At 43.4% G+C, this 17,374-nt stretch overlaps 1 protein-coding gene across 2 annotated transcripts in view; it reads left to right on the top strand.

Moving 5' to 3' along the window:
• The window catches only part of ube3b (ubiquitin protein ligase E3B), an 80,372-nt gene extending 67,412 nt beyond the window's left edge, over window positions 1-12,960 (top strand). For both annotated transcript variants that reach the window (XM_063034107.1, XM_063034108.1), the window contains 4 exons: window positions 920-1,102; window positions 1,843-1,954; window positions 7,968-8,060; window positions 11,557-12,960. In XM_063034107.1, coding sequence (XP_062890177.1) covers window positions 920-1,102; window positions 1,843-1,954; window positions 7,968-8,060; window positions 11,557-11,748 — 580 coding nt within the window. In that variant the 3' untranslated portion in view covers window positions 11,749-12,960. The remainder of the gene's footprint in view (window positions 1-919; window positions 1,103-1,842; window positions 1,955-7,967; window positions 8,061-11,556) is intronic.
• The last annotated feature ends 4,414 nt before the right edge of the window (window positions 12,961-17,374 follow it).

Here is a 17,374-nt window from a genome sequence, read left to right as displayed (position 1 = left end):
TTAGCTAAATTTGAAGGAGTAACACAATGGTTTTACAGTACCAGCGACATGGGTTCAATTCCTGCTGCTGCCAGCAAGAGGTTTGTACATTCGCCCCATGACCACATGGGTTTCTGCTGGTTGCTCCAGTTTCCTCCCAGTCTAAATAAGTATTGGTTGGTAGTCATTGTAAATTGTCCCATGGTTGAGCTAGGATCGAGCCAGGGGAGTGTGCCACATCATGGCTGGAAGGGTCAGCTCTGCCCTATATCTCAATAAGTAAATCACTGAGTGATTAGACTTTAATTTATTTATTTATCTGGAGAATGGTTTTAAATTGTATTGAATTTAGCCTCAGGACTAATCTGGACACTCTTTAAAAAATTAAGATCTGATCACCTCTCCTACTCTGGTTAATAAGTGTGTCCTGTCTCAAAGTTTTCTCTAACGAAAGGTAACTAGACTATATTTAGGAAATAAGGAATCTGACCAACTCATGCTGTTCTTCAGCAAGTAGGATCAAGTTGGGAGATTATGTCCTCTTGTCAATATTCATCATAAAGTTATCTGATGCAAAATGGTTAAATCATAGTTGAAAATGAGCCTGATTTGACTTTGGATAGCATGAGAGTCTAGGATCTGATTCTGATACCAATCAAAATCATCCATGATCCAATGGCAGAATAAAAAATATAGGTGATATATAAAGCACCTGAACTGTTACACACAAAATACTGTGCACTTTTCTTAATTGCTGACATCCATGGTTTTTCAAATATTTTTAATTTTATTTTTCATTTCCATCAGTTATAGTTTTTTCTATTCGCCTCTGCCGCCATTCCTACTTAATTTCTCCTAACCTTCTAGTTTGCAGTACAGAAAATGCATGGTCGTTGTTTATTACTCAGAATGGATGATAATTCTTGCTGTTCATCAACAGAATCAGTTACATACACCTCATGGCTCACTTTCGAATGCACACTCAAATTAAAGATCAGATGGTTGCTTTCATCCGAGGATTCCGGTCCATCATTAATCCAGAGTGGCTCCATATGTTTTCAACTCCGGAAGTGCAGCGTTTAATTGCTGGAGACAATGCAGAGATCGACTTGGAGGACCTCAAGTAAGTCACTGAGGATATTCTGCAAACAGCTGAGTCTTTTTTAATGTCATTGCAAGAAAGGGATGTTAGTGTTGATGGAACTAAATGGACCAAAGTATCATTCTTCAATGCTTTGACTTCCACTGCTGTTATGGGAATGTGGGCTTGATCGCTGATTGACCTCAACTCTGTCAAGGAAGACCAGCACTAAGTAGAGGCTACACATAACTCCAGGGCCAGAATCGTGTAAATAAATGCACTGGATTATGATGCAGAAATAGCAGCAATGTGTGTATTACTCCAGGGACCAGATGAAGGGTCTCAGCCTAAAACATCCACTGTCCATTTCCCTCTGTAGATGCTACTTGACCCACTGGGTTTCTACAGCAGTTCCTTTTGGCTGCAGATTCCAGCAACTCAGATCTCTTGTGTATAAGTATTACTGTACTTACTACATCTCTCAGGTAGCTTTCGTTTCAGAGTCTGTCTAATTCCTCATTTGCTTTTTGCTGCCTATAGACATCTGTAAAGTATAGTGTAATGAATTTCTTATTTAAGTAGTGCACCTACAGGTCTAATCATGCCAGTCCCCATCTGTATCTAATGGATACTTAAAGCAATTTATTGTCAGGGAGTTCTTATGATCAAAACTGTGGGAGAAACACTAATGTAGCTGAAGTTTATCATGTGCTATTATTTTGTGACACATGATAGTGGATTGTCCCTGTTCCATGAACAGTGATCACTTTTCTATTGTACAGAAGGCACACAGTGTATTATGGTGGCTTCCATGGCAGTCATCGTGTCATTGCCTGGCTCTGGGACATCTTAGCTCATGACTTCACAGCAGAAGAACGAGCCATGTTTCTCAAGGTTAGTGCATGTTTGCTGGTTTTAAAGACCACCTGTTCTTTGGACAGGTTTAGTTTCGGGTCATCTTAATGCTAACCCACTGATTTCCATCCGGTGAAGACGCACTTGTACTGAAAGTAATGGGATAATGTTTAAGTAAATAGGTGAAAGGTTTCACCCTAACATTAAGGCAATTGGCAAAGAAAATAATGTACCATGGGTTTGATATTGAAAAGCCCATTTATACATCTTCCCTCTCACTGCATTTACAGCTAACATTTAGCGGTGTATTATCACTGATTTTGTCTGACTCATTTTATTTTGGACTTAGTACTACTTGACTGTTTGGTGGAAGGCTGCTCCTTCCCTCCACTAGCCTACAGGTCACCCTTGGACAAGTTGTGGCATTCTCCCACCCCCCCCCACCCCCCCACCCCCCAAATCAGCATCATGTGAAGCTGTGGGAGCAGGTGGTGGATGGTTATATGAGCAGCTGGTTATCACAAGTCCTGGTTATGTGACAAACAGAAGATCTCTGTAGAGTATTGATAATGGCCAGGGTCACCCATCTTGTAAAGACACTGCCCAGTAGAAGGTAATAGCAAACCAGTTCTGTAGAAACATTTGCCAAAAACAATTATGGTCATAGAAAGACCATGATCACCCACAGCATATGCCACAGCACATAACAAGTTACTTAAAAAACTTGCATTTTTAAAAAGGTACCAAAAATTGAGATCTGAAGCACACAGATGATAATCTATGACCAAATTTCAGTCATAGATTGTTAGGGAAGGTAATTCAGAGCATGGCACAAGAAAGCAGTAGGTGGAACGGAGCAAGAAGGCTGCGAGTGGAACAGCTAAGGATTTCCGGAGCGAAGGCAGTTTAACTACTCGGGGTAAAAGAGAGGCAAGACTGCGCAGGCGCATGACGTTGGCCGGTGGAGCAGGAAAAGTTTAAAAAGACAACCGCCATATCCAGCAGGCAGCGGAGTGAGAGGTAACAGAGTGTTAGGGCTTTAGATCAATGAGCTTAGGTGGTAACGAGGCGAGGTAGGTTTACCTGTGTTAATTGCGGAAAGGAAGTAGGATGGGTTAGTCCGGTTTTCTGTACTCGGTGTCAGATCTGGGAGGTCCTGGAGTCTCCCAGCTTCCCGGACAGCCATATCTGCACCCGGTGTGTTGAGCTGCAGCTCCTAAAGGACCGCATTAGGAAACTGGAGATGTAGCTTGATGACCTTCGTCTGGTCAGAGAGAGCGAGGAGGTGATCGAAAGGAGTTATAGGCAGGTGGTCACACCGGGGCCACGGGAGACAGACAAGTGGGTAACAATCAGGAGAGGGAAGGGGGAGAATGAGGTACAAGAGAGTACCCCTGTGGCTGTACCCCTTGACAATAAGTACTCCTGTTTGAGTATGGTTGGGCGGGGGGGTGCGGGGAGAGACAGCCTACCTGGGGGAAGCAACAGTGCCTGTGCCTCTGGCACAGAGTCTGGCCCTGTGGCTCAGAAGGGTAGGGAAAGGAAGAGGAAGGCAGTAGTAATAGGGGACTCTATAATTTGGGGGTCAGACAGGCGATTCTGTGGATGCAGGAAAGAAACTCGGATGGTAATTTGCCTCCCAGGTGCCAGGGTCTGGGATGTTTCAGATCGCGTCCAAGATATCCTTCAGTGGGAGGGAGAACAGCCAGAGGTCGTACATATTGGTATGAACGACATAGGTAGGAAAAGGCAGGAGGTCCTGAAAGCAGACTACAGGGAGTTAGGAAGGAAGTTGAGAAGCAGGACCGCAAAGGTAGTAATCTCGGGATTACTGCCTGTGCCACGCGACAGTGAGTATACGAATAGAATGAGGTGGAGGATAGATGCGTGGCTGAGGGATTGGAGCGGGGGCAGGGATTCAGATTTCTGGATCATTGGGACCTCTTTTTGGGACAGGTGTGACCTGTACAAAAAGGACGTGTTGCAATTGAATCCCAGGGGGACCAGTATCCTGGCGGAGGGGTTTGCTAAGGCTACTGCGGAGAGTTTAAATTAGAATTGTTGGGGGGTGGGAACCGAACTGAAGAGACTGGGGAAGAGGCGGATGGCTCACAAAGAGAGAAAGCTTGGAGACAGTGTGTGAGGGAGGATAGGCAGGTGATAGAGAAGGGACACGCTCAGATGGACGGTTTGAGATGTGTCTATTTTAACGCAAGGAGTATTGTGAACAAAGCTTAGAACGTGGATCAGTACTTGGAGCTATGATGTGGTGGCCTACAGAGACTTGGATAGCTCAGGGACAGGAATGCATACTTCAAGTGCCGGGTGGTAGATGTTTCAGAAAGGACAGGGAGGGAGGCAAAAGAGGTGGGGGCGTGGCGCTATTGGTCAGAGATAGTGTCACGGCTATAGAAAAGGAGGACATCATGGAGGGATTGTCTACGGAGTCTCTGTGGGTGGAGGTTAGGAACAGGAAGGAGTCAATAACTTTACTGGGTATTTTTTTTTATATATAGGCTGCCCAATAGTAACAGGAATATCGAGGAGCAGATCCTAGAAAGGTGTAATAGTAACAGAGTTGGAGATTTTAACAGAATGGGAGATTTCAATTTCCCAAATATCGATTGGCATCTCCCCAGAGCAAGGGGTTTAGATGTGGTGGAGTTTGTTAAGTGTGTTCAGGAAGGTTTCTTGACACAATATGTAGATAAGCTGACAAGAGGAGAGACTGTACTTGGTTTGGTATTGGGAAATGAACCTGGTCAGGTGTCAGATCTCTCAGTGGGAGAGCATTTTGGAGATAGTGATCATAATTCCATCTCCTTTACAATAGCATTGGAGAAAGATAGGAACAGACAAGTTAGAAAAGTGTTTAATTGGAGTAAGGGGAATTATGAGGCTATCAGGCAGGAAATTGAAAGCTTAAACTGGGAACAGATGTTCTCAGGGAAATGTACAGAAGAAATGTGGCAAATGTTCAGGGGATATTTGTGTGGAGTTCTGCATAGGTACGTTCCAATGAGACAGTGAAGTTATAGTAGGGTACAGGAACCGTGGTGTACAAAGGCTGTAATAAATCTAGTCAAGAAGAAAAGTTTACAAAAGATTCAGAGAGCTAGGTAATGTTAGAGATCTAGAAGATTATAAGGCTAACAGGAAGGAGCTTAAAAGCCATGAGAAGGCCTTGGCGGGCAGGATTAAGGAAAACCCCAAGGCATTCTACAGGTATGTGAAGAACAAGAGGATAAGATATGAAAGAATAGGACCTATCAAGTGTGACAGTGGGAAAGTGTGTATAGAACCGGAAGAAATAGCAGAGGTACTTAATGAATACTTTACTTCAGTATTAACTACGAAAAAGGATCTTGGTAATTGTAGTGATGACTTGCAGCGGACTGAAAAGCTTGAACAGGTAGATATTAAGGAAGAGGATGTGCTGGAGCTTTTGGAAAGCATTAAGTTGGTTAAGTCACCGGGACCAGATGAGATGTACCCCAGGCTACTGTGGGAGGCGAGGGAGAAGATTGCTGAGCCTCTGGCGATGATCTTTGAATCATCAATGGGGACAGCAGAGGTTCCAGAGGATTGGAGGGTTGCGGATGTTGTTCCTTTATTCAAGAAAGGGAGTAGGGATAGCCCAGGAAATTATAGGCCAGTGAGTCTTACTTCAGTGGTTGGTAAGTTGATGGAGAAGATCCTGAGAGGAAGGATTTATGAACATTTGGAGAGGTATAATATGATTAGGAATAGCATGGCTTTGTCAAGGGCAGGTCATGCCTTACGAGCTTGATTGAATTTTTTTGAGGATGTGACTAAACACATTGATGAAGGTAGAGCAGTAGATGTAGTGTATATGGATTTCAGCAAGGCATTTGACAAGGTACCCCATGCAAGGCTTATTGAGAAAGGAAGGAGGCATTGGATCTAAGGGGACATTGCTTTGTGGATCCAGAATTGGCTTGCCCACGGAAGGCAAAGAGTGGTTGTAGACGGGTCTTATTCTGCATGGAGATCGGTGACCAGTGGTGTGCCTCAGGGATCTGTTCTGGGACCCTTACTCTTCGTGATTTTTATAAATGACCTGGATGAGGAAATGGAGGGATGGATTAGTAAGTTTGCTGATGACACAAAGGTTGGGGGTGTTGTGGATAGTGTGGAGGGCTGTCAGAGGTTACAGCTGGATATTGATAGGATGCAAAACTAGGCTGAGAAGTGGCAAATGGAGTTCAACCCAGATAAGTGTGAAGTGGTTCATTTTGGTAGGTCAAATATGATAGCAGAATATGGTATTAATGGTAAGACTCTTGACAGTGTGGAGGATCAGAGGGATCTTGGGGTCCGAGTCCATAGGACACTCAAAGCAGCTGCGCAGGTTGACTCTGTGGTTAAGAAGGCATACGGTGTATTGGCCTTCATTAATCGTGGAATTGAATTTAGGAGCTGAGAAATAATGTTGCAGCTATATAGGACCCTGGTCAGACCTCACTTGGAGTACTATGCTCAGTTCTGGTTGCCTCACTACAGGAAGGATGTGGAATTCATAGAAAGGGTGCAGAGGAGATTTACAAGGATGTTGCCTGGATTGGGGAGCATGCCTTATGAAAACAGGTTGAGTGAACTCGGCCTTTTCTCCTTGGAGCAACGGAGGATGAGAGGTGGCCTGATCGAGGTGTATAAGATGATGAGAGACATTGCTCGTGTGAATAGTCAGAAGCTTTTTCCCAGGGCTGAAATGGTTGCCACAAGAGGACACAGGTTTAAGGTGCTGGGGAATAGGTACAGAGGTATCAGGGATAAGTTTTTTACTCAGAGAGTGGTGAGTGCGTGGAATGGGCTGCCTGCAACGGTAGTGGAGGCGGATACGATAGTGTCTTTTAAGAGACTTTTGGATAGGTACATTGAGCTTGGAAAAATTGAGGGCTATGGGTAAGCCTAATAATTTATAAGGTAGGGACATGTTCGGCACAATTTTGTGGGCCAAAGGGCCTGTGTTGTGCTGTAGGTTTTCTATGTTTCTAGAAGGCATGAATGACTTCCATCGGTGGAGTGATGTTTAAAATGGGGAATGCTCAGGTCAGGTTTTCAGGAACACAGAGGCTGCAGTAACGGTCTGAAGGAGGTTACAGTAGTTCAGAGGAATTAGATTATAGAGGGAGTTGACAGTGCAGATTAGGATTTTTAAAAAAAGTCGCTATACTGATTTTTTTGATATCTACTGTAGCTTCTGGGTATCGGATGATCAAGAAAAGGTTACGGTCATGGCAAAGTCATAGGAGTAGCCTTTTTAATGCCACAGATCAATGTTATTTGTGATTTTTATATACATATGGGTTAGTAAATTTACAGATTGGTGGAGCTGCATACAGCAAAATAGCAATTTTTATTTATTCTGAAGCAGAATAGACCCTTCAAACCACACCGCCTAGCAATCCCCAGATTTAATCCTTGACTAATCAGGGGACAACTTACAATGACTAATTAATCTACCAACTGGTACATCTTTGGGAGGAAATTGAAGCACCTGGAGGAAACCCACAGAGGGAATATTCAAGCTCCTTACAGGCAGTGGGGGGTATTTGATTTTGGACCAGGTTGTAAACAGTTTTTGTTTTAAAAAGCCTTTGTTACTAGGGTGAGGAACAGTTTGTTTCAAGGGATGAGAGCTTTTGGGAATAAATAATTAGATAAAATTCCTATTTATATGTAACTATATAATTAAACAATTTGGAGATTTGAAGGAGGACACAATAGGAAGTCAGCCATCAAATTATGCCTAAACTAACATCATATCCAATGTTACAGAACAGCACTGTCATTTCCCTGTGATAATATCTGCTACTGTACACATCCTTGCCTCAAAAATAGAAGTGGGAGAATTTTGAGATGGACGAAAATCAGATGGAAGTAGTCTATCTGGGACATAGGGAAACTGGCTACCGTGATTAGAAAATTAGAGATTAAATTCTGCCGCTGCCTTCCCAGTGTGTGCTCTGACAGTTAGATCTTTTCTTTTCAAAGATTACAACAGATTAACAATTGGTTCCTTTTCTAGTTTGTCACGAGCTGCTCTCGGCCACCACTTCTGGGCTTTGCTTACCTTAAACCTCCCTTCTCCATTCGTTGTGTTGAAGTTTCAGATGATCAGGCAAGTTGAAGTTCCATTCTCGCAATGTTTATTGATAATGCTGGCCATTTCTAGTGTCTAATTTCCTAAGTAGCTTTAGGCCTTTCAGTGCCTTAGATGAATGATCTTGCATCAAGAGTTCAGACAGTCTTGGGGGAAAGTCCCTCTCCCGCAGAGTCACATCTACCAAAAGTGCATACGGCTGGGCGATCTGGAAGACCGTGTAAGGAATCTGGAGCAGCACCTGGATGACCTTCGACTCATAAGGGAGAATGAGACAGTCATAGATGAGAGCTATAGGGAGGTAGTCACACCTAGGCTGTCGGAAGCAAGTCGTTGGGTGACAGTCAGAGGGGGGAAAGCAAAGGTGAGCAGACAGGTAGTGCAGAGCACCCCTGTAGCCATTCCCTTGAATAATAAGTTTACCATCCTGGATACTGTTAGCGGGGATGACCAACCAGGTGTGAGCCACGGTGGCAGGGCCAACGGCACTGAGTCTGACCCTGTGGTGCAGAAGGGTGGGACGGAGAAGAGGAGAGCTGTCGTCATTGGAGACTCTTTAGTCAGGAGAGCAGACAGGAGATTTTGTGGATGTGAGAAGGACACCCGCATGGTTTGTTGCCTCCCGGGTCCCAGGGTCCAGGATGTCTCTGACCGGGTGCACGACATCCTAGTACAAGAGGGAAAGCAACCAGAAGTTGTGATACATGTTGGTACCAACAACATAGGCAGGAAGAGGGATGAGGTCCTGAAGTGTGAGTTTCGGGAACTAGGCAGAAGGCTGGAGAACAGGACCTCAAGGGTGGCGTTCTCAGGATTGCTGCTAGTGCTACGTGACAGTGATGGTAAGAATTGGAGGAGATGACAGTTGAATGCGTGGCTGAGGAGTTGGTGCAGGGAGCAGGGTTTTAGATTTTTGGATCATTGAGATCTCTTCTGGGGAAGGTGGGACCTGTACAGATCGGATGGGTTGCACCTGAACTCGAGGGGGAGCAATATCCTTGCAGGTAGGTTTGCTAGCATGGTTCGGGAGGGTTTAAACTGATTTGCAAGGAGGATGGGACCCAGAGCAGTGAAAGAAGTGCATGGAGTAAAGCCAGATCTAACATATAGAGAGGCTTTGAGGAAAGAGAAGCAGAATAAACAGTGTAACGACAGTAAGGTAGAAGGGCTGAAATGTGTGTACCTCAATGCAAGAAGAGTCAGGAACAAAGGTGATGAACTGAGAGCTTGGATACATACATGGAATTATGATGTAGTGGCCATTACAGAGACTTGGCTGGCACCAGGGCAGGAATGGATTCTCAATATTCCTGGATTTCAGTGCTTTAAAAGGGATAGAGAGGGCGGAAAAAGGGGAGGAGGGGTGGCATTACTGGTCAGGGATACTATTACAGCTATAGATAATGTAGCAGGATCCTCTTTTGAGTCAATATGGGTGGAAGTCAGGAACAGGAAGGGAGCAGTTACTCTTTTGGGGGTATTCTATAGGCCCCCTGGTAGCAGCAGAGATACAGAGGAGCAGATTGGGAGGCAGATTTTGGAAAGGTGCAAAAATAACAGGGTTGTTATCATGGGTAACTTTAACTTCCCTAATATTGATTGGCACCTGATTAGTTCCAAGGGTTTAGATGGGGCAGAGTTTGTTAAGTGTGTCCAGGACGGATTCCTGTCACAGTATGTGGACAGGCCGACTAGGGGGAATGCCATACTAGATCTAGTACTAGGTAATGAACCGGGTCAGGTCACAGATCTCTCAGTGGGTGAGCATCTGGGGGACGGTGAGCATCGGGGGGACAGTGACCACTGCTCCCTGGCCTTTAGCATTATCATTGAAAAGGATAGGATCAGAGAGGACAGGAAAATTTTTAATTGGGGAAGGGCAAATTACGAGGCTATAAGGCTAGAACTTGCGGGTGTGAATTGGGATGTTTTTGCAGGAAAATGTACTATGGATATGTGGTCGATGTTTAGAGATCTCTTGCAGGATGTTAGGGATAAATTTGTCCCGGTGAGGAAGATCAAGAATGGTAGGGTGAAGGAACCATGGATGACAAGTGAGGTGGAAAATCTAGTCAGGTGGAAGAAGGCAGCATACATGAGGTTTAGGAAGCAAGGATCGGATGGGTCTATTGAGGAATATAGGGAAGCAAGAAAGGAGCTTAAGAAGGTGGGCTTATTCAGAAAGTCAGAAGGCATGGGATCCAGGGAAGTTTGGCCAGGTGGATTCTAAATTGCCTTGCCTGTAGAAGGCAGAGGTTCGTGGTGGAGGGAGTACATTCAGATTGGAGGATTGTGATTAGTGGTGTCCCAAAAGGATCTGTTCTGGGACCTCTACTCTTCGTGATTTTTATTAACGACCTGGATGTGGGGATAGGAGGGTGGGTTGGCAAGTTTGCAGACGACACAAAGGTTGGTGGTGTTGTAGATAGTGTAGAAGATTGTCAAAGAGAGACGTTGATAGGATGCAGCAGTGGGCTGAGAAGTGGCAGATGGAGTTCAACCTGGAGAAGTGTGAGGTGGTACACTTTGGAAGGACAAACTCCAAGGCAGAGTACAAAGTAAATGGCAGGATACTTGGTGGTGTGGAGGAGCAGAGGGATCTGGGGGTACATGTCCACAGATCCCTGAAAGTTGCCTCACAGGGTAGTTAAGAAAGCTTATGGGGTGTTAGCTTTCATAAGTCGAGGGATAGAGTTTAAGAGTCGCGATGTAATGATGCAGCTGTATAAAACTCTGGTTAGGCCATACTTGGAGTACTGTGTCCAGTTCAGGTCACCTCACTATAGGAAGGATGTGGAAGCATTGGAAAGGGTACAGAGGAGATTTACCAGGATGCTGCCTGGTTTAGAGAGTATGCATTATGATCAGAGATTAAGGGAGCTAGGGCTTTACTCTTTGGAGAGGAGAAGGATGATAGGAGACATGATAGAGGTGTACAAGATAATAAGAGGAATAGATAGAATGGATAGCCAGTGCCTCTTCCCCAGGGCACCACTGCTCAATACAAGAGGACAAGAGGAGGGATGGGAAGTTCAAGGGGGATATTAGAGGAAGGTTGTTTACTCAGAGAGTGGTTGGTGCGTGGAATGCACTGCCTGAGTCAGTGGTGGAGGCAGATACACTAGTGAAGTTTAAGAGACTACTAGACAGGTATATGGAGGAATTTAAGGTGGGGGCTTATATGGGAGGCAGGGTTTGAGGGTGGGCACAACATTGTGGGCCAAAGGGCCTGTACTGTGCTGTACTGTTCTATGTTAAATATCAACAGGTTTACTCAGCTACACAAGTTTAGATAGTTAGTAATGGAAGCCAAGAAGGATGATACTCTTCCCTGTTTAAATCCTCTCCTGTCACTCTAACCTTGATCAGTCAATTCAGCGAAAGCGAGGAATAAATTTGGAACATACACAGTAGCAAGAGTTACGGGGAATGCATTTACAGATTGGTACAGTTCTTGAAAGCATCCTTTCTATGAACTATGCTCAAGAGTGTAAGACATGTGCAAACATTTCAGGACACGGGAGACACACTGGGGAGCGTGCTGCGGGGTTTCTTTACCATCCGCAAAAAGGAACCAGGTGGACGGCTGCCAACTTCATCGACCTGCTTCAACCTCCTGAAGCTTCCCAACTACAGCAAGAAGAGCATCTTGAGAGAGAAACTCCGCTATGCAATCAGTATGAACACTGGATTTGAACTCTCCTAACTCTGTAAAAAGGACACAGGTGCTTATACACCATTCTTTGCAATTGATCTTTGATTTTTAAAACCACGAACTGGTTCAGGGCAACACTGAATACCAAGCTCTCTTCACTGTTCAACTTACTTCCTCGGAAGGGCCATGGATTTTAATCTACTGCCAACAGGATTCAGGGTGTCTATGAGCCAACTTTATATATACACTAATAATTAAGATTTAACACATATGGTATGTATCCAAGATTGGAAAATTTCTGTATATTGTGTACATTGCCAAATATGGTTAAAAAAAAACTTCCAGATATTCCTTGAAGGCTAGAAGAGAACATCTCAAAGCTGAGAAAACAGTGCAGAATCAGTCATGATGTTGAAGGTTCAACAGAATCATTTCCATCTTGTTCTTTTCATTAAGCATTTGAGACAATCACTGAATTCAGTCCGAATTAGTCAACATTTTGTATTGTACAATCAATGCACAAAAATGAAAAGGCACTGTTTTAAATTCTGTTCCTACATTCCTTTAAGCTGTGTCTAATCTAAAAGAAAATTCATTGATAAAGGATGCAGCAAGTTCTAACACTGATCCCTATTCTGGCATTAGATTTTGGCTAAGTATGAACAGCAGATTATAAATGTTTATTTTTTTTTAATTTTAACAAAGTGAAACATAAATAATGTGGAATTTTCCAAATGTTCACAACCACTAAATCACAAATATTTCAGGAGGGATATTGGATTAGCTCTAGTCTTACCATTGCTGTAATAAGGCAGCATCTTTCTTTTTTAAAAATTTACCTTGTATAATAGTCTATTTAATGTAAAAATCTTTTTATTGGACTTTAATGCAGCTAATTTGACAACTGCATGGTCTAGCTTATTTCAGGAAATAAGATTTGTGTAATATTTACTATTTTGAATAGAAAGTTAGAGAAGTTTACTGTATGATATGCTGAAGTAATTTATGACTAGCCTGTGAACATCAGGCATAGCATGTCTATTTTAAACTGGTTTCTCCATTAAAAAGTTCCCCATGATTTTTAATAAAGAATCTGTTTGAGGTTTTGGGTATCATAAAAGTTCTGACGGACCATAAATGCAGATCAGCTAATCAGAATACAAATCACTGTTGATTGGTAACATGCTGATGAAGCTAGTAAGCAGACAATTATATAAAATCAGGCACTACAAGACAGTATCTATATTTAGTTTCTTCATGACAGCCTCTACTCAGCTACAGGCCAAGTACAAGTAACATCCCTTTTACATAGGGATGAGCATATTCTCGTCTGCCTCAGGCCTCTGCTCTGCAGATAGGGCTAATGGATCCAGTTTTCCACATTCAGCAAAGTGAAGCTACTCTTGCCCATATGATCCAAGGACCTGCCTGTTCTGATTGAGAGCGAGAGATACAGATACATCCATCTAACATCTCCATATAACCTATAGATAGAGGTCATACATATATACACAGAGGTCATGTATATGAACACGTGTGCATCTATACACATATACAAACGTGACAAATATCTTACATTTTTCTAGGTAGTGTTGAAAGCATCCTTAATTGTGTGTGTGGCATGCCTGCTAAATGAAGCTTTTACAATGAGCACCGCAGAAGTAAAAAGATTTCCCGCCCCCCCCACAGCAGTTGCAAGCTGTGCTTTTGCACTGAAGATAATTTAATAGTCATAGTCATACTTTATTAATCCTGGGGGAAATTGATTTTCATTACAGTTGCACCATAAATAATAAATAGTAATAGAACCATAAATAGTTAAATAATAATATGTAAATTATGCCAGTAAATTATGAAATAAGTCCAGGACCAGCCTATTGGCTCAGGATGTCTGACCCTCCAAGGGAGGAGTTGTAAAGTTTGATGGCCACAGGCAGGAATGACTTCCTATGACGCTCTGTGCTACATCGCGGTGGAATGAGTCTCCGGCTGAATGTACTCCTGTGCCCACCCAGTACATTATGTAGTGGATGGGAGACATTGTCCAAGATGGCATGCAACTTGGACAGCATCCTCTTTTCAGACACCACCGTGAGAGAGTCCAGTTCCATCCCCACAACATCGCTGGCTTTACGAATGAGTTTGTTGATTCTGTTGGTGTCTGCTACCCTCAGCCTTCTGCCCCAGCACACAACAGCAAACATAATAGCACTGGCCAATCATTGATGTTCTGCTTCGGGGGGGGGGGGTTAATTTTCAATATAAAAGCACACAGGATTGTTGAACAAATAGTTGTAGACAGTATTTGAGATACAGTGTGGAATAGGCCCTTTGAGCTGTCAAATTTACTGTCATTTCGACCATAAGCTGCTGGCACAGTACACAGTAAAAACGAAACAACGTTCCTCCAGGATCATGGTGCTACATGAAACAACACAAAACTACCCTAGACTATGTGAGACAGCACAAGGCTACACTAGACCACGTAAAACAACATAAAAACTGCACTAGACCACAGACCTACACAGGACTACATAAAGTGCAGGGCAGTACAATAATTAATAAACAGGACAATAGGCACAGTAGAGGACAAATTACAATATAATAAATGTAGATGTCAGTCTAGACTCTTGAGTATTGAGGAGTCTGATGGCTGGAAGAAACTGTTGCACGTTCTGGTCGTGAGAGCCCGAATGAACTGAAAGTTAGGCCTGATGAAGGGTCTCAGCCTGAAACGTCAACTGTATCTCTTCCTATAGATGCTGCCTTGCCTGCTGCGTTCACCAGCATTTTTATTTTTATTAGTATCTACTTATAATACAGCAACTTAACCAAGATTAACAAAGGTTAACAGTGTTATGTGTGTGTAAATATAACTTGCAAACTATTGAGCTCGGGGGAACAAAGCTTAGGCTACGTCCAGACCAGACCGGATAAATCCGTACCCGAAGCTTTTTCTCTTCATTTTGACCCTCCGTCCACACTGAAACAGCGTTTTCCTCCCCCGAAAACGGAGATTTTCAGAAACACGCTCCAGAGTGAATAAATCTGAAAACTCATAATATTGGGCGTAGTGTGTACGGGGTAAATGGCTATTTTTAAACCGCTGTCATGAGGTGCCGGAACAAACGGTGGCGGCAGCACGGCATCTCATTGTTTTCTTAAACGCAACCTCCAACACCACCACAATCTGACAGTAGATGTGTAACAGCCTAATGTAACATTGTATGGAAATACAAGATAACACTGATGCAGACATGTTTTATACATTTAACAAGCTGCTTTATTAATGTATTGCTTGTGCAATCATTCAATAGATGCAATTGTCACTTTACCCAGTAACTCATTTTATTGCACATGTTAAATATAGTAAAATAAGACACAAAGACATGGCAAAAATAAAGGCAAACGAATGAGGTAGCAGCAAATTTCACTTTTGCCCAGTAACAAGCCTTATTGCATTTAGTTGTAGGTGTCGTCCCTTTCATCGGTGAAGAGACTATGGCTGTAGAAACATAGAAAATAGGTGCAGGAGTGGGCCATTCGGCCCTTCGAGCCTACACCGCCATTCAGTATGATCATGACTGATCATCCAACTCAGAACCCTGTACCAGCCTTCCCTCCATATCCCCTGATCCCTTTAGCCACAAGGGCCATATCTAACTCCCTCTTAAATATAGCCAACGAACTGGCCTCAACTGTTTTCTGTGGCAGAGAATTCCACAGATTCACCACTCTGTGTGAAGTAGTTTTTCCTCATCTCGGTCCTAAAAGGCTTCCCCTTTATCCTCAAACTGTGACCCTTCATTCTGGACTTCCCCAACATCGGGAACAATCTTCCTGCATCTAGCCTGTCCAATCCCTTTAGAATTTTATACGTTTCAATAAGATTCCCCCCTCAATCTTCTAAATTCCAATGAGTATAAGCCTAGTCGATCCAGTCTTTCATCATATGAAAGTCCTGCCATCCTAGGAATCAATCTAATGACAAACAACAGGAATTCTGCAGATGCTGGAAATTCAAGCAACATACATCAAAGTTGCTGGTGAACGCAGCAGGCCAAGCAGCATCTATAGGAAGAGGCGCAGTCGACGTTTCAGGCCGAGACCCTTCGTCAGGACTAAGGGTCTCGGCCTGAAACGTCGACTGCGCCTCTTCCTATAGATGCTGCTTGGCCTGCTGCGTTCACCAGCAACTTTGATCAATCTAATGAACCTTCTTTGTACTCCCTCTATGGCAAGGATGTCTTTCCTCAGATTAGGGGACCAAAACTGCACACAATACTCCAGGTATGGTCTCACCAAGGCCTTGTACAACTGCAGTAGTACCTCCCTGCTCCTGTACTTGAATCCTCTTGCTACGAATGCCAGCATACGATTCACCTTTTTCACTGCCTGCTGTACCTGCATGCCCACTTTCAATGACTGGTGTATAATGACACCCAGGTCTCGTGGCACCTCCCCTTTTCCTAATCGGCCACCATTCAGATAATAATCTGTTTTCCTGTTTTTGCCACCAAAGTGGATAACCTCACATTTATCCACATTAAATTGCATCTGCCATGAATTTGTCCACTCACCTAACCTATCCAAGTCACCCTGCATCCTCTTAGCATCCTCCTCACAGCTAACACTGCCACCCAGATTCGTGTCATCTGCAAACTTAAAGATGCTGCATTTAATTCCCTCATTTAAGTCATTAATATATATTGTAAACAACTGGGGTCCCAGCACTGAACCTTGCGCTACCCCACTAGTCACTGCCTGCCATTCTGAAAAGGTCCCGTTTATTCCCACTCTTTGCTTCCTGTCTGCCAACCAATTCTCTATCCACATCAATACCTTACCCCCAATACCGTGTGCTTTAAGTTTGCACACTAATCTCCTGTGTGGGACGTTGTCAAAAGCCTTTTGAAAATCCAAATATACCACATCCACTGGTTCTCCCCTATCCATTCTACTAGTTACATCCTCAAAAAATTCTATGAGATTCGTCAGACATGATTTTCCTTTCACAAATCCATGCTGACTTTGTCCGATGATTTTACCACTTTCCAAATGTGCTGTTATCACATCTTTGATAACTGACTAGCAGTTTCCCCACCACCGATGTTAGGCTAACCGGTCTATAATTCCCTGGTTTCTCTCTCCCTCCTTTTTTAAAAAGTGGGGTTACATTAGCGACCCTCCAATCCTCAGGAACTAGTCCAGAATCTAAAGAGTTTTGAAAAATTATCACTAATGCATCCACTATTTCTTGGGCTACTTCCTTAAGCACTCTGGGATGCAGACCATCTGGCCCTGGGGACTTATCTGCTTTTAATCCCTTTAATTTACCTAACACCACTTCCCTACTAACATGTATTTCCCTCAGTTCCCCCATCTCACTGGACCCTCTGTCCCCTGCTATTTCCGGAAGATTATTTATGTCCTCCTTAGTGAAGACAGAACCAAAGTAGTTATTCAATTGGTCTGCCAGGTCCTTGCACCCCATAATCAATTCACCTGTTTCTGTCTGTAGGGGACCTACATTTGTCTTAACCAACCTTTTTCTTTTCACATATCTATAAAAGCTTTTACAGTCAGTTTTTATGTTCCCTGCCAGTTTTCTCTCATAATCTTTTTTCCCCTTCCTAATTAAGCCCTTTGTCCTCCTCTGCTGAACTCTGAATTTCTC

This window comes from Mobula hypostoma, chromosome 27 (assembly GCF_963921235.1).
Source record: "Mobula hypostoma chromosome 27, sMobHyp1.1, whole genome shotgun sequence".
Taxonomy (NCBI): Eukaryota; Metazoa; Chordata; class Chondrichthyes; order Myliobatiformes; family Myliobatidae; genus Mobula; species Mobula hypostoma.
This window is presented reverse-complemented; position numbering and strand designations above follow the sequence as displayed.